At 46.2% G+C, this 18,021-nt stretch overlaps 1 protein-coding gene across 1 annotated transcript; it reads right to left on the reverse strand.

Moving 5' to 3' along the window:
* Positions 1–8,785: 8,785 nt before the first annotated feature.
* LOC128560809 (40S ribosomal protein S16) lies at positions 8,786–9,292 on the reverse strand. The gene has a single exon (XM_053554297.1). The coding sequence runs from the start codon at positions 9,232–9,234 to the stop codon at positions 8,794–8,796; it is 441 nt and encodes a 146-aa protein (XP_053410272.1). The 5' UTR covers positions 9,235–9,292; the 3' UTR covers positions 8,786–8,793.
* Between the last annotated feature and the right edge of the window lie 8,729 nt (positions 9,293–18,021).

Genomic DNA, 18,021 nt, shown 5'->3' on the forward strand with positions numbered 1-18,021 from the left:
CATAGCAGGGGCTTTAGGGGTAGCAGACATAGGGGCTTTTCCAGATAAGAAGAACTCTGGTTCATTACTCATCTGTCTTAAGATAAGATCAGCAGTTAAACATTTGCTTAGCTTTTTTCTTTCAGAACCAGTTACCCAGTTACCGGTTATCTGCTTCAGCTTGGGGCTATTTTCTAGGACAGTTACAAAAGGTCACATTCTTATGGTAGGGGGCGAAGGGTGCTGCTACATATCTGGTCCCCCCCCCTTTTTGGATTTGGTAGTACTTTCCTTCAATAGCAACCTCAAACTCTTGGGTGTAAGCAATTCTTTTGCCTCAGCCTCCCAAGTAGCTGGGACTACAGGCACCCACCACAACACCTGGCTATTTTTTTGTTGCAGTTATCATTGTGGTTTAGCTGGCCCGACCAGATTCGAACCCGGTAGCCTTGGTGTATGTGGCTCGCATGGTAACCACTGTGCTACGAGTGCCAAGACAGAAACCAATTTTAAAAATTATTATTTAAAAACAAAACAAAGAGGCAGCACCTGTGACTCAGCGGGTAGGGCACCGGACCCATACACCGAGGGTGGCAGGTTCAAACCCGGCTCCGGCCAAACTGCAGCAAAAATATAAATGGCTGGGCATTGTGGCGGGCGCCTGTGGTTCCAGCTGCTCGGGAGGCTGAGGCAAGAGAATCGCCTAAGCTCAAGAGTTGGAGGTTGCTGTGAGCTGTGTGACGCCAAGCACTCTACGGAGGGCGATAAGGTGAGACTCTGTCTCTACAAAAATAAATAAATAAATAAAAATAAAAAAATAAAAACAAAACAAAACAAACAAAAAAATTGTTATTTAAGGCTCAGCACCTGTAGCACAGTAGTTATGGTGCCAGCCACATGCACGGAGGCTTGGTGGGTTCAGACCCAGCCAGGGCCAGCTAAACAACAATGACAACTGCAAGGAAAAATAGCTGGGCGTTGTGGTGGGTGCCTGTAGTCCCAGCTACTTGGGAGGCTGAGGCAAAAGAATTGCTTAAGCCCGGGCGGCGCCTGTGGCTCAGTGAGTAGGGCGCCGGTCCCATATGCCGGAGGTGGCGGGTTCAAACCCAGCCCTGGCCAAAAACCACAAAAAAAAAAAAAAAAAAAAGAATTGCTTAAGCCCAAGAGTTTGAGGTTGCTGTGAGCTGTAATACCATGGCACTCTACCTAGGGCGATATAGTGAGATTTTTATTTTTTTATTTTTTTTGCCCGGGTCTGGGTTTGAACCCACCACCTCCGGCATATGGGGCTTGCGCCCTACCCCTTTGAGCCACCGGCACCACCCCTATTTTATTATTATTATTATTATTTTTCGATATAGTGAGATTTTTTCTCAAAAAATAAATAAATAGGGCAGCGCCTATGGCTCAAAGGAGTAGGGCGCTGGCCCCATATACCGGAAGTGGCGTGTTTAAACCTGGCCCTGGCCAAAAAATAAATAAATAAATAAATACCAAAAAAACCCAAAACAATCACAAAAGGCTGCAAAGGCCACAACCTTTCACAAAGACCATGCCAACCTTACACACACAAAAATGCTTCTTAGAGAACATCTACCCGGCAATGGCCTGTCCATCTTCACATTGGCAAAGATAATTCTTTCAGGACTACTCTGTCATCCTCCTCGTTTTTTTTTTTTTTTTTTTGTAGAGACAGTCTCATTTTACCGCCCTCTGTATAATCTCGGTATATGGGGTCGGCGCCCTACCCACTGAGCCACAGGGGCCACCCATCCTCCTTGTTTTTACTTTAAAAACCTTTGTTTTGGGCGGCGCCTGTGGCTCAGTAGGTAAGGTGCCGGCCCCATATACTGAGGGTGGTGGGTTCAAACCCAGCCCCGGCTAAACTGCAACCAAAAAATAGCTGGGCATTGTGGCGGGCACCTGTAGTCCCAGCTACTAGGGAGCCTGAGGCAAGAGAATCGCTTAAGCCCAGGAGTTGGAGGTTGCTGTGAGCTGTGTGATGCCATGGCACTCTACAGAGGGCCATAAAGTGAGACTCTGTCTCTACAAAAAAAAACAAAAAAAACCTTTGTTTTTCTTTACCTCCTTGAGCACACACACAATTTACCATGGTAAGCGTTTGGCATTACAATGTCCTATTCCCAAATATTTTTTTTTTTTTTTTTTTGTAGAGACAGAGTCTCACTTTATTACCCTTGGTAGAGTGCTGTGGCCTCACACAGCTCACAGCAACCTCCAACTCCTGGGCCCAAGCGATTCTCCTGCCTCAGCCTCCCGAGTAGCTGGGACTACAGGCGCCCGCCACAACGCCTGGCTATTTTTTGGTTGCAGTTTGGCCGGGGCCGGGTTTGAACCTGTCACCCTTGGTATACGGGGCCGGCGCCTTACCGACTGAGCCACAGGCGCCGCCCAATTCCCAAATAATTTTTTCCTGGAGAGAGCCTCCCTCTATTATTTAGGTTGATGCACCTGTCTTATAAACGTGGGCAGGCCACGAGCCACTCTTCTCTCTTCTTCTCTCCTTGGGCACCAACTGGCTCCAATGTGGCCGCAGTTCAGTTCCCACCCAGACTGTCTTTGTTCTCATACCTGCCTGCCCCACTGCCTGAGTCTCCACGTTTGCATCCTACAGCTCCTCCAACTCAGGAGTGTGAGCTCCCTCCACATCCCTGCTGTCAGTGTGGTCCCCTTGTCCTCACTGAAGCTCATCTTCATCTCAAGCCCCTCAGACCCTCTTGTTCAACTCTGACACAGGAGCCTGCCTTCCCCACTCTCTGTTCCCCTCAGCATGGACAGGGTCCCACCTTTCATAATGCCCAGTTATTTTTAGAGACAAGGTCTCTCTGGCTCAGGCTGGTCTTGAGCTCATGAGCTCAGGCAATCCACCCACCTTGGCCTCCCGGAGTGCTAAGATAACAGATGTGAGCCACCTCGCCTGGCCCAGTACTTTTTTTTCTGCTTGTTTTTTTTAGGCAGGGTCTCAGTCTGTCACCCAGGGCTAGTGTACAGTGGCATCATCACAACTCACTGCAGCCTCCAACTCCTGGGCTCTATCAGTCCTCCTCAGTCTCAGTCTCCTGAGTAGCTGGGACTACAGGCATGCATCACCACACCTGGATAATTTTTCCAGTTTTGTTTTTTTGTTAGACAGAGCCTCATTTTGTCAGCCTCAGTAGAGTGCCGTGTCATCATCATAGCTCACAGCTACCTCAAACTCTTAGGCTCAAGCGATTCTCTTGTCTCAGCCTCCCAATTAGCTGGGACTACAGGTGCTTGCCACAACACCCAGCTATTTTTTTTTTTTTTTTTTGCAGTTTTTGGCTGGGGCCAGGTTTGAACCCACCAACTCTGGTATATGGGGCTGGCGCCTGCCCCATCCAGCTATTTTTTTAGAGACAGGATTTTGCACTTGCTCAAGCAGGTCATGAAACTATGAGCTCAGGCAATCGACCTGCCTCAGCCTCCCAAAGTGCTAGGATTATAGGTATGAGCCACCATGCCTGGCCATTTTTCTAGTTTTTTTAGAGATGGGGTCTCACTATGTTGCCCAGTTTTTAGAAATGGGGTCTCACTATGTTGCCCAGTCTGATCTCAAACCCTGGGCTCAAGCAATCCTCTCACTTTAGCCTCCCAAAGTGCTAGGATTACAGGTCTGAGCCACTGCACCCAGCCCCACTTCTGTCAAGACCACCAGTGACTCTTCACCAGCCTCAGAATGAAATCTGATCTCTAGGTGGCATACACAGCTAGTCCAGAGGGGTCTTCCAGGGCAGCGACTTTCAGCCCCAGAGCTGTGTGCTCTACATAGGCCCTGTTCTCTCTGCCCAGCTCGTCCCTGCCCCCCACAGGCTGCACCACCTGGCCAACACATACTAATTCTTTAAAGCTTAGTTTTGTCACTCCTTTGGGGAAAGCAGCTCAGGATGAATAACTGAGCTTCCTCTACCCACACAAGGACAGGCAAGGACTATGTATTTGGAGCTTGCTATGGCAACAGAATCAGCTGCCTGCACTTGCATGTGGCAGAGAGTCAAAGGCAGGAGGACGGCTCAGGTGTGCTCTGCAGAGGCTGTTGGGCTGGGGAAGCTGGAGGCAGCTCCCTTGAAGCAATAGTGTCCTTTGTGATTAGTTTGGGGGGCATAAGTGGCTTTCTCTGGTTGGTCTTGAGTTGGAAGTGGAGGGAAAATAGGGAAGCTGCAGTCAGTGGGTTCTGAGCCAACACCTGCAGAGATTGTGAGCCAGAATCCTCAGTGGCCTGACCACTGTCCGTGCACACACGTGGGCTCTTCCTGGGCAAAGTGACCCCTAGTTTCCTCTCCTTCCCTCCACATCCCAATCATAACAGCAGCCACCGAGCCCATATCTTTATGACTGGAGTCCCTTTCCTGGCCCACTGCTATCTGCCCAGCACCCAGGACAGGACAGGCACATGGCAGGGACTCACAGGGACCAGGTCACCCCCACAGAGAGAGGATCTGGCCCCAACAGCTGGGCTAAGTGGTTTTCTGGAACACTTGACTTTCTGGCAATGATATCTGTAAGCTTGAGAAAGAGAAGAAATGTACTCAAGGTATGTAGCAAAATATAAAAACCACTTTAGATTGAGCCAGGGTTCAGCTAAGGAAAGTGATACAAGGAAGAATCTGCAAGCAAAAGGGGACACGGGCTTGGCATGGTGGTGTGTGCCTGTGATCCCAGCACCTTGAGAGGTTGTGATCAGAGGATCACTTGAGCCCAGGAGTTGGAACAATGCACTTTAGCCCAGGCAACAAATACCTATCTCCAAGACAGAAAGAAGGAAAAGAAGGAAGGAAGGGAGGGAGAGAGGAAGGGAGGAGAAGAGAGGGGAGGAAAGAGAAAAAAGAGGAAAAGAAAAAAAGAATAGAAAAGAAAAGGGGCGGTGCCTGTGACTCAGTAGGTAGGGCACCGGCCCCATATACCGAGGGTGTCAGGTTCGAACCCAGCCCCAGCCAAACTGCAACACAAAATAGCTGGGTATTTTGTTAGATGCCTGTAGTCCCAGCTACTCAGGAGGCTGAGGCAAGAGAATCGCTTTAGCCCAGGAGTTGGAGGTTGCTGTGAGCTGTGATGCCACAGTACTTTACCAAGGGTGAAGGCAACAAAGTGAGACTCTGTCTCTTAAAAAAAAAAGGAAAGAGGGCGGTGCCTGTGGCTCAAAGGGGTAGGGTGCCAGCCCCATATACCAGATGTGGTGGGTTCGAACCCAGGTCCTGGCCAAAAACTGCAAAAAAAAAAAAAAAAAAAGGAAAGAAAATACAGCAGGTGGGAGGGACGAGGGAATGGGAAAACTCATACTTAACCAGTACAGTGCACATAAAATGGGTAAGGGGCACCCTTATAACTTTTATTCAATCTGTATAAAGCAAATTATGTAACCAAAACTTGTATACCCCAGTAATATTCTGAAATAAAGCAAAGGAAGGAAGGAAGTTACAGATTTTTTTTTTTTTGAGACAGAGTCTCACTTTGTCACCCTCCGTAGAGTGTCAGTGGAGTCACAGCTCACAGCAACCTCAAATTCTTGGGCTTAAGCGATTCTCTTGCCTTAGCCTCCCAAGTAGCCGGGACTACAGGTGCCCGCCACAATGCCCAGCTATTTTTTGGTTATAGTTGTCATTGTTGTTTGGTTGGTTTAGGCTGGATTAGAACCCGACAGCTTCAGTGTATGTGGCTGGCGCCTTAGCCATTTGAGCTATAGGCGCTGAGCCTACAGGATTTTTTTTTAACACATGGCTTAAGGGAAAATCAAATAACTCATGTTACAAATGAAAACAAAGGAAAAAAAATCCATAAAATTGCACAAAAAGACTGCCACAACTTTAAGATGATTTTTTTCATTTTAAACTGCTAGGTCTGGTTTCTTATACCCTCAGTGAATCCCAAACAATAAAAAAAAAAATAATAGGGCGGCGCCTGTGGCTCAGTCGGTAGGGCGCCGGCCCCATATACCGAGGGTGGCGGGTTCAAACCCAGCCCCGGCCAAACTGCAACCAAAAAATAGCCGGGCGTTGTGGCGGGTGCCTGTAGTCCCAGCTACTCGGGAGGCTGAGGCAAGAGAATCGCCTAAGCCCAGGAGTTGGAGGTTGCTGTGAGCTGTGTGAGGCCACGGCACTCTACGGAGGGCCATAGGGTGAGACTCTGTCTCTACAAAAAAAAAAAAAATAATAATAATAATAATAAATTTAAACAAAAAAAACTATTAGGAAATTTTTTTTTTTTTTGCGACAGAGTTCAAGCTGTCGCCCCTGGTAGAGTACTATGGTGTCATAGCTCACAGCAACCACCAACTCGGACTCATGCAATCCCTCTTGCCTCAGTTTTTCTATTTTTATTTTTATTTATTTATTTTTTGAGACAGTCTCAAGCTGTCGCCCTAGGTAGAGTGCTGTAGCGTTACAGCTCACAGCAACCTCAAACTTTTGGGTTTAAGCAATTCTCTCGCCTCAGCCTCCCAAGTAGCTGGAACTACAGACACCCGCCACAATGCTCAGCTATTTTTTTGTTGCCATTGTCATTGTCGTTTTAGCTGGCCCCGCTGAATTCAAACCCGCTAGCCTCAGTATATGTGGCTGGCCACCGACCCACTGAGCTATGGGCGCCGCCCAGTTTTTCTATTTTTAGAGAGACAGGTTCTCACTCTTGCTCAGGTTGGTCTTGAACTCGTGAGCTCAAGCAATCCACTTGCCTCAGCCTCACAGAGTGCTAGGATTACAGGTGTGAGCCACTGAGCCCAGCCTGCTAGCAATATTTTATTGTTTCTTTAAAGAAATGAGGTGAAATAGTAATAAAATTTAATTATCTGCAAAAAAACAGAAAGAAAGAAAGAAAGGGGACACAAGTCCCTACAGGTGGGGATGGACAGGAGATGGAGGCCAAGACTGGGCTGAGGGTGGCAGGAGACCCAGGCCTAGGAAGGGCAGGGCTGGGTGTACCTCTGTGACTGAGACAGAGTATCCCGAGGTCTCTGTGCTGTGCTATCAGCCTAGCTCACAGCAGCCTCAAACTCCTAGGCTCAATAGTCCTCCTGTTTCAGCCTCTCAGGCTAATTTTTAAATTTTAAAAAATTTTTATTTTATTTTATTTATTTCTTCTTGTTATTATTATTTTATTTTTTATTTATTTTTTTTTAGAGACAGAGTCTCACTTTTCACCCTCGGTAGAGTGCCATAGCGTCATGTGTTCCACTCACCTAGGCATAGTGGAGGGCAATTTTAATATACCTGCCAGGCTGAGCGAAGTGGCTCACACCTGTAGTCCTAGCACTTGGGAAGATTGAGGCAAGTGGATAGCTTGAACTCACGAGTTTGAGACCAGCCTCAGCAAAAGCAAGACCCCATCTCTACTAAAAATAGAAAACTGAGGCAACTGCTAACTGCCTTATCAAACACACATTAGGAAATAATCCCAAAATTAAGTATTTAACTTTGCATTAGATATCAAGGAGACACTGGGTGCTATAATTAGATTATTTTGAGGCAGACAGCTGTTGTCCCAACTGATTTAGTACATTGTGTAATTGAGAAAATGTTCACCAGATTATACTTTTTAGTGATTTACATGTACATTTATAAGGGACATGTTCTGTGTATAGTGAATAAATAACTTTTATAGTATCACAAAAAAAAAAAAAAAAAACTGAAGCAAGAGGATCACTTGAGCCAAGAGTTGGAGATTGTTGTGAGCTATGATGCCACAGCACTCTACCCAGGGTGACAGTTTGAGACTTTGTCTCAAAAAAAAAAAAAAAATACACCTGCCGATTTCTTAGCCATTCACTTCTCTTTTAATTGAAATTTAATTCAGATGTCATAAAATTCACCATTTTAGAGTATACCGTGCTGTGGCTTCTAGTGTATTCACAAGGTTGTGCAGCCATCACCACTATTTCTTTTTTTTGTAGAGACAGAGTGTCACTTGATGCCCTTCGGGTAGAGTGCCATGGCATCACACAGCTCACAGCAACTTCCAACTCCTGGGCTTAAGCGATTCTCTTGCCTCAGCCTCCCGAGTAGCTGGGACGACAGGAGCCCGCCACCATGCCCAGCTATTTTTTGGTTGCAGTTCAGCCGGGGCCGGGTTTGAACCCGCCACCCTCGGTATGTGGGGTCGGCGCCTTACCGACTGAGCCACAGGCGCCGCCCCATCACCACTATTTCCAAAACGTTTTTATCATTTCAAAAAAGAAAAACCAGTACCCATTAGCAGTAACTCCCCCAACCCTGGCAGCCACTGGTCTACTTTCTGTCTACAGATTTGCCTATTCCAGACATTTCGTGTAAATGGATGCATACAATATACAGCCTTTCTTTCTTTCGTTTTTAGGCCTCTGCATCATATATTCAACGAACCAGTGCAAAAACATCTTTTGGGGTGGGGGGTGTAGGCAGGCCAGGCTGGGGTCCCAGGAGGATGCTGGGGCTAGGGGTGGAAGAAGAGGGACTTGCTTCCTCTTCCCATCTGCAGGCACGACCCCCTTCTCCTGGAGTCTGGGTCACTGGTGATGGGGCCGCTGACTGTCCATCTGTCGATATACAGCCTTTCATGACTGGCTTCTTTCACTTAGCATGTTTTCAGGGTTCACCTGCCTTATAGCATATATCTGTACTTTTTCCCAATTAGGACTGAATAATATCTCAAGGTAGGGATGTACCACATTTTGTTAATCCATTCATCATTTAATGGGCATTTGGGCCACTTTATGTTTGTTTTGCTTTTTTTTTTTTTTTTTTTTTTTTTTTTTCCTACAACCATTGTTTATTGTACAGGTGATCCCCAACCCACATGATGGTTTTATCGGTAAGATTTCTGGTAGCGAGCTCGGGCACCAGGGCCTCCAAACTTTTTGGATTCACAGCGACGGGGGTCAGCTACAAGCAGAGTCCGGTCATATTGGATGAGGATGTCTTTAATCTCCTTCTTGGAAGCCTCGTCCACATATTTCTGGTAATAGGCCACCAGGGCTTTGGAGATGGACTGACGGATAGCATATATTTGGGCCACATGACCACCACCTTTCACACGGACACGAATGTCTACACCAGCAAACCTCTCCTTGCCCAGAAGCAGAACAGGTTCCAGTAGCTTGTACTGCAGTGTGCGCGGCTCAATCATCTCCAGGGGCCGCCCGTTCACCTTGATGAGGCCATTACCTCGTTTGCAGTGCGCCACGGCTGTGGCAGTTTTCTTGCGTCCGAAGACCTGCACGGACTGCAACGGGCCCTTGGACGGCATGGCTACGGGCCTAGAGTGAACGTCCTCACCGCGCGGCCCCACAACCGGAAAAGATGTTTGTTTTGCTTTTACAACTAATTCACGAAAGCCTTGTGGCTAAATCCGTGTCACTTAGGGATAGTCCTACGGAGAGAAATTGTGATAAAACTACATCGTTCAGTGAACAGACAGGAACGCGTCCACAGGGCGCGTCCAGCGGCTGTATTCTGTCCAATCTGAGGTCTTCTGATTATTAGGAGGCACTGGGAATGGGGGGAAGGGAAGTCAGATGAACAAAGAACCCAAAACACCGCTCAGTCTTGTGTAAACGCTCCCTGTGCTTTTCCTTGGTCAGCAGTAAAAGCTGGTCTGGTAGTCCCTGTCCCAGGCAGGCTTCCCACCCGCGTAGTTTCTGCGTGCTGCTCAGGGAGGCCGCGAGGGGGCGCGCGCGAGCTTTGCGATGAGGTCACCTACCCAGTCCCCAGGCGGTGAGGTAGACCGGGAGCGCGGTTCACACCCAGCTGTCTGGGTCCCGCCTGCCACTCTCGCCGGACGCCCATGCGACTCTTTAAGGACCGGCGCAGGCTGGTCTCGTACCTATGAGCTCAGGGCAATTCACTCTCTGCGCCCGGCTAAAAGGTAAAATTTTCTTTTTCTTTTTTTTTTTTTTGTGGAGACAGATTCTCACTGTACCGCCCTCGGTAAAGTGCCGTGGTGTCACACGGCTCACAGCAACCTCTAACTCTTGGGCTTACGCGATTCTCTTGCCTCAGCCTCCCGAGTAGCTGGGACTACAGGCGCCCGCCACAACGCCCGGCTATTTTTTTGTTGCAGTTTGGCCGGGGCCGGGTTTAGAACCCACCACCTTCGGCATATGAGGCCGGCGCCCTGCTCACCGAGCCACAGGCGCCACCCAAAAGGTAGAATTTTCAAACCACTAGGATAATGTAAAGGCAATTAGCAAATATCAAATATTTACCAAATCAATATGGGGAGAATTCCCTCAGTTTTTTTTTTTTTTCATTTTTTTGTTTGTTTTTGCTTTTTGAGACAGAGTCTCACTTTGTCTCCCTCGGTAGCGTGCCATGGTCTCATAGTTCACAGCAACCTTAAACTCTTGGGCTCAAGTGATTCTCTCGCCTCAGCCTCCTGAGTAGCTGGGAGTACAGGTGCCTGCCATAACCCCTGGATATTTTTAGAGACTGGATCTCGCTGTTGCCCAGACTGGTCCCGAACTCCTGAGCTCAAGCAATCCACCTGCCTGGCCTCCCAGAGTGCTAGGATTACAGGCACGAGCCACCCAGCCTGACCAAGAGTTTTGTTTTAAAAGAAAGCAACCTAAACTGGAAAAGACCATTATTAACTGTATAAATGTATACATCATACTGTGGTCTGAATGTGTCCCCCAAAATTCAAGTTGAAACTTAATCACCCAGTGTGATTAATAAGTAGTATTAATAAGAAGGGGGGCTTTAAAGAGGTGACTAAGCCCGGCGCTGTGGCTTGTAATCCTAGCACTCTGGGAGGTCAAGGAGAGTGGACCGCCTGAGCTCACAGGTTCAAGACCAGCCTGAGCAAGAGTGAGACCCAGTCTCTAAAAATAGCCAGGCCTTGTGGTGAGCGCCTGTAGTCTCAGCTACTAGGGAGGCTGAGGCAAGAGAATTACTGGAGCCCAAGAGTTTGAGGTTGCTGTGAGGCCACGGCACTCTACCGAGGGAGACAAAATGAGACTCTGTCTCAAAAAAAAAAAAAAAAGAGTGACTAAGTCTGTCTTTTTTTTTTTTCTTTTGTAGAGACAGAGTCTCACTTTACCGCCTTCAGTAGAATGCCATGATGTCACAGGACTCACACTTGGGCTTCAGCGATTGTCCTGCCTCAGCCTCCCGAGCAGCTGGGACTACAGGTGCCCGCCACAATGCCCGGCTATTTTTTGGTTGCAGTTCAGCCGGGGCTGGGTTTGAACCCACCACCCTCGGTATATGGGGCCGGAGCCCTACTGACTGAGCCACAGGCGCCACCCGACTAAGTCTGTCTTTAGAGCAGAGCCCTCCTGGACTGGATTAGTAACCTTATAAAAGGGCTGGAGGAAGTGGGTTTGCTCCCTCCATCCTTTCTGCCTTCATCCCCTCCAGAGAAGAGGCAACAAGGTGCCACCTTGGAGGCAGAGAACAACCCTCACAAGACATCAAACCTGCTGGCACCTTGATCATAGACTCTCCAGCCTCCAGAACTGTAAGAAATAACTTTGTATTGTTTGCAAATTACCCAGTCAGTGGTATTTTATTATAGCGTCACAAACAGACTAAGACACATTTATAAACACATACCCTTATTTCCCCATCCCCCTCCCACAAATGCAAATAATGATATTTTCATCACATGTGGAATGCTAGGGTTAATCTAAATTCAATTTTAAAGGCCTTTTTAAATTAGTAAGAAAAAGATTAACCACCAGTAGGAAACTAGGGCAGCAGTTCTCCAAATGTGGTTTGGTGACACCTGGGGGTTCTCAAGAGCCTTTCAGGAGGTCTGAGATTATTTTCATTGCATTTTCTACCATGTTGACATTTGCACCGATAATGAAAAAGCAATGGCATCTCCTAGTAGGAATCAAAGCAATGATACCAAGTTGCACTGTGTTCTTCTTTTTATTTTTTGAGTTGCAAGATGTCTGTCGGTAGAGTGCTGTAGAGTCACACCTCACAGCAACTTTCAAATCTTGGGCTTAAGCTATTCTCTTGCCTTAGCCTCCCAAGTAGCTAGGACCATAGGCACCCGCCACAACACCCAGCTATTTTTTGGTTGTAATTGTCCTTGTTGTTTGGCAGGCCCTGGGCGGGATTCAAACCTGGCAGCTCCTGTGTTCGTGGCTGGGCCTTAGCCGCTGAGCTACAGGCGCCGAGCCATTGTGCTGTGTCTTTACAGCCACAGGCTGGCAGCACATGAAAGCCATTTACTTAAGAAAGTCCTTGGTTGATGAGGCAATACAAAATCATTAATTTTATTAAATCTTGGCCAGGAGTTCATAGCTTCTTGGTATTTTGTTAGAAGTGAGAAATAGGAAATACACATAAAGCACCTCTATTGCATACAATTGTTTCTAGAGAAAGAATGTGTGTAATAATTTGAATTGCAATGTTAGCTAGCCACATTTTTCTTTTCTTTTTTTTTTGAGACAGAGTCTTATTATGTTGCCCTTGGTAGAATGCCATGGCATCACAGCTCACAGCAACCTCAAACTCTTGGGCTTAAGCGATTCTTTTGCCTCAGCCTCCCAAGTAGCTGGGACTACAGGTGCCCACCCCAAAGCCCAGCTATTTTGTTGTTGTTGTCATTGTTGTTTAGCAGGCACAGGCAGGGTTCAGACTCACCAGCCTTGGTGTATGTGGCCAGTGCCCTAACCAGTAAGCTACAGGCACCAACCTGTAGCTACATTTTTCATGGAACACTATTTTTTTTTTCATGGAACAATATTTTTATGTGATAGAGTGACTGACAAGCTGTGTTTTTTTCAGATGTGGGTATTTGGCAGACACTTTTGCAAAAGTGAAAAAATGTGGTATGTTTCTTCAAGGTAAACAATTGACAATATTTGTTGCCAATGATAAAATTGTGACTTTTAAGCAAACATTAAAATTTTGGAAAACTCGGATCTGCCACTGTTTCATGGTTTCCCAGTAATTTAAGGATTTTCAACTATGATTGGTGATGATGTTAGTAAATATTACATTATTTATTTATTTATTTTTGAGACAGAGTCTCACTATGTCGCCCTTGATAGAGGGCTGTGCCATCACAGCTCACAGCAACCTCAAACTCTCGGGCGTAAGTGATTCTCTTACCTCAGCCTCCCAAGTAGCTGGGACTACAGGCACCTGCCATAATGCCCAGCTATTTTTTTGTTGCATTTGTCATTGCTGTTTAGCAGGCCCAGGCTGGGCTTGAACCTGCTAACCTCGGTGTATGTGGCTGGCGCCGTAACCACTATGCTACAGGCACTTAGCCATGAATGTTACATTTTTTTATATTGTGTAATAAAATGTCAACATCCATAAGATGTGCATTAGTCAGTAAGCAAATATTTTCTATTTTTTCTTTTTTTTTGTATATTTTATATATATATATATTTTTTTTTTTTTTTTTTTACAGAATCTCACTTTGTTGCATTAGGTAGAGTGCTGTGGTGTCACAGCTCACAACAACCTCCAGCTCCTGGGCTTAGGCGATTCTCTTGCCTCAGCCTTTCAAGTAGCTGGGACTACAGGTGCCTGCCACAACACCCAGCTATTTTTTGTTATTGTTGCAGTATGGCCGGGGCCGGGTTTGAACCCGCCACCCTCAGAAGATGGGGCTGGCACCCTACTCACTGAGCCACAAGCATCACCCTATTTTTTTCTTTTTGTTATTTTTACTTTTTTTGGTGTTGATTCTGTCAAAGACTACAACTAATATTTTCTAAAAGACCAATGCATGATGTTACCAAACTAGATGTAGATAAAAGATCCTTTCAGGGCGGCGCCTGTGGCTCAAAGGAGTAGGGCACTGGCCCCATATGCCGGAGGTGGCGGGTTCAAAACCAGCCCTGGCCAAAAACTGCAAAAAAAAAAAAAATCCTTTCAAAGTGCTAAATAAACCAATGGATTCTAATGTGATACCATACCAAAATTGTACTGATGCCATTTCAGATTCCACATAGCAACTAACTCCTAAGACCCTCCACTTGTTAAGTTTTGTGTAGTATCAGAGAAGAATATCCATAATCATCTAAAAAGGTTATTAAAATATTTATCCCTTTCTAGGGCGGCGCCTGTAGCTCAAGAGTAGGGCGCCGGTCCCATATGCCGGAGGTGGCGGGTTCAAACCCAGCCCCGGCCAAAAAAAACACACACACACAAAAAAAATATTTATCCCTTTCCAGGTATTTACCTGCACGAGGCTGAATTTTCTTCATGTGCTTTAATGCAAACAACTTCTCCTAGAAGAGTGAATACAGGAGCAGTTGTGATAATCCACCCTGATGTGTCTCATCAGCTAGACACTAAAGCAATTTTTAAAAGTGTGAACCCTGGCTCGGAGCCTGTAGCTCAGCAGTTAGGGCACCAGCTACATACACAGGAGCTGGCGGGTTTGAACCCAACCCAGGCCTGCCAAACAACAATGACAATTACAACAAGAAAATAGCTAGGCTTTGTGGTAGGCGCTTGTAGTCCCAGCTACTTGGGAGGCTGAGGCAAGAGAATCGCTTAAGCCCAAGAGCTAGAGATTGCTATGAGCTGTGACGCCACAGCACTCTACTGAGGGCAACATAGTGAGACTCTGTCTCAAAAAATTAAAATTAAAAATTAAAAAAATAAAGGTGTAAACCCTCCTGTTCACTGATTCTTCTGGTTTGAAGACATAGTGATCCAGTGGATTTATTACTACTATTTATTTTTTTTTGAGACAGTCTCACTTTATCACCCTCAGTAGAGTGCTGTGACGTCATAGCTCACAGCAACCTCAACCTCTTGGGCTCAAATGATTCTCTTGTCTCAGCCTCCCAAGTAGCTGCGACTATAGGCACCTGCCACAACACCTGGCTATTTTTTAGAGACAAGGTCTTGCCCTGGCTCAGGCTGGTCTCTAACATGTGGGCTCAGGCAATTCACCCACCTTGGCCTCCCAGAGTGCTGGGATTACAGGCGTGAATTTATACTGCTATTTTTTTTTTTTTTTTTTTTGTAGAGACAGAGTCTCACTTTATGTCCCTCAGTAGAGTGCCGTGGCCTCACACAGCTCACAGCAACCTCCAACTCCTGGGCTTAAGCGATTCTCTTGCCTCAGCCTCCCGAGTAGCTGGGACTACAGGCGCCCGCCACAATGCCCAGCTATTTTTTTGTTGCAGTTTGGCCGGGGCCAGGTTTGAACCCGCCACCCTCAGTATATGGGGCCGGCGCCTTACCAACTGAGCCACAGGCGCCGCCCTATACTGCTATTTTTAATAAATACTTTTTGGGTGAACCATCTCATTCCGTCACCTGAGTAGAGTGCAGTGGCATCATAATAGCTCACTGCAACCTCAAATTCCTGGGCTCATAGCCTCTTGAGTAGCTGGGATTACAGGCACATGCCATAATGTCCCATTAATTTTTCTATTTTTAGTAGAGACAAGATCTTACTCTGCTCAGGCTGGTGTCAAATTCCTGGGCTCAAGGAATCCTCCCACCTCAGCTTCCCAGAGTGCTGGGAGTATAGGCCTGAACCACCGTACATGGCCTGAATTTCTCGGTTTGAATTTCTATATAGTAAATGGTATGTAACTCACATAACCAGAATCTCTTTGAGCTATTCAATAATTAAGAGTGCAGGGCAGCGCCTGTGGCTCAACGGAGTAGGGCGCTGGCCCCATATGCCAGAGGTGGTGGGTTCAAACCCAGCCCTGGCCAAAAACTGCAAAAAAAAAAAAAAAAAGTGTAAAGCAGGGGGTGCAGTGGCTCATGCAGTGAAAAGTACCACTGTACTCTACCTGGGGCGACAGAGAAAGATCCTTGTCTCAGAATAAAAATTATAATAAAAATAAAGAGTGTAAAGGGATTCTGAGACCAAACAGTTTGAATATTGCTGGACTGAGGAATATAAAAAAATTTTTTTTGAGACAAGAGTCTCACTTTGTCACCCTGGATAGAGTGCTGTGGCGTCACAGCTCATAGCAACCTCAAACACTTGGGCTTAAGTGATTCTCTTGCCTCAGTCTCCCAAGTAGCTGGAACTACAGACACCCGCCACAACATCCAGCTATTTTTTTAGAGATGAGGTCTTGCTCTAGCTCAGGCTGGTCTTGAACCCGTGAGCTCAGGGAATCCACCCACCTTGGCCTCCCAGAGTGCTAGGATTACAGGCGTGAGCCACCACACCCAGCCTAGGAATATAAATTTTAAAACCCAAGACTTACCAGCCCACATAGCAGTACTCTGAATTCTCATGACTCTATGATGTGAGAACTGTTTTTACCCCTATTATCACAGGCAGAAACAGGCACAGGTAGAAACAGGCATGGACAGAAATAGGCATGGACTGGGAAGTAATTAATCCCTCAAGTCACACAGCTAGCAAATGACAGCAGGGATTTGAACCTAGGCCTCGGATCCCAAGCTTATGCTTTCCTTAGGGACAATTTGGCAAAATATTTTAAAAGTTTTTTTTTTATTTTATTTTCTAAATAGATTTTTTATTTTTTTATTCTTGGGGATTCATTGAGGATACAAGAAACCAGGTTACACTGATTGCATTTGTTAAGTAAAGTCCCTCTTACAACCGTGTCTTGCCCCCAAAAGGTATGGCATACACCAAGGCTCTAAACAGATTTTTAATTTACCTTTAGAGTGACGTGGGTGTCTTACAGTGTAAGTGAAACCTTAATTGAGATTGTTATGACATTTGCCCTTTGTTCAATGCTTCTATGATTGAGAAAGCATTTTTAAATACTTCTTTGACATATATGCCCAGGTGAATATGGATCTTCCCCAAGCAGAATAACACCAATTCCTTTGGACCTGTAAGGAAGAATTAGGTTGTTTAAGGTGTCAATGAATTTAGAGTGTTTATTCCTGTTCTATATAACCATGGAGAAAGCCAAGATAAATTTTCCAGATAACAAAGAGAATATAGCTCTTTATATTTTGCATTTTTTAATTTTCATTGCTTTTTCATAATAATAAAGATATTTATGATTTTAAAAGTTTTTAAAAATATATGCCTGCATGGCTCGTGCCCAGAGCTCAGTGAGTAGGGCGCCGGCCACATACACCCAGGCTGGTGGGTTTGAGCCTGTCCTGGTCCTGTTAAACAACAATGACAACTGCAACCAAAATAGCCAGGCGTTGTTGTGGACATCTGTAGTCCCAGCTACTTGGTAGGCTGAGGCAAGAGAATCACTTAAGCCCAAGAGTTTGAGGTTGCTGTGGAGCTGTGACGCCACAGCACTCTACAAAGGGTGACATCTTGAGACTGTCTCAAAAAAAAAAAAAAAAAAAAGAGAGAGAGAGAGAAAAGAAAAAATCAGCCGGACATAGTGGCGGGCTCCTGTAGTCCCAGCTACTTGGGAGGCTGAGGCAGGACAACAGCTTGAGCCCAGGATTTTGAGGCTGTAGTGAGCCGTGATGACACCACTGTACTACTGTACTCCAGCCTTGAACAAAGCAGTGGACTCTGTCTCAAAAAAAAAAAACAAAAAACAAACAACTTTGACATAAGAGATTTATATACAAAATAAATCTTTTTTTGAGACAGAGTTTCACTACATTGCCCGGTAGAGTGCCGTGACGTCACACCTCACGGCAACCTCCAACTCTTGGGTTTAAGAGCTTCTCTTGTCTCAGCCTTCCAAGTAGCTGGGACTACAGGCGCCCCTCGCAACGCCCAGCTATTTTTTGGTTATAATTGTCATTGTTGTTTGGCAGGTCCGGGATGGGTTCAAACCCATCAGCTCCAGTGTATGTGGCTGACGCCGTAGCCGCAGAGCTACAAGCGCCGAGCCTATATACAAAATATTTATAACGTAATAAAGTTAGAAACAACCAGTAGTCTTTGTGTGATTATTAGGTAATGGGAAATAAACCCACGAAGGCCTTTTGGTGGCACTGGAGAATGCCCAGGAAAGGATATGGCCCGAGGAGAATGATGGGACAGTGCGGGGGTGGAGTGGGACAGTGGCGGGAAGGAATGTGGCCCTGCTAACAAGTGGGGCATGAAGGTAAGGAAAATGCGGAGGCTGGGCGCGGTGGCTCAAGCCTGTAATCCCAGGATTTGGGAGGCCGAGGTGGGTGGATT

The sequence above is a fragment of the Nycticebus coucang genome, chromosome 12, assembly GCF_027406575.1.
Source record: "Nycticebus coucang isolate mNycCou1 chromosome 12, mNycCou1.pri, whole genome shotgun sequence".
Taxonomy (NCBI): domain Eukaryota; kingdom Metazoa; phylum Chordata; class Mammalia; order Primates; family Lorisidae; genus Nycticebus; species Nycticebus coucang.

Coding starts and splice junctions, on each gene's coding strand:
- LOC128560809 (XM_053554297.1), bottom strand. CDS start 9,234: ATGCCGTCCAAGGGCCCGTTGCAGTCCGTGCAGGTCTTCGGACGCAAG.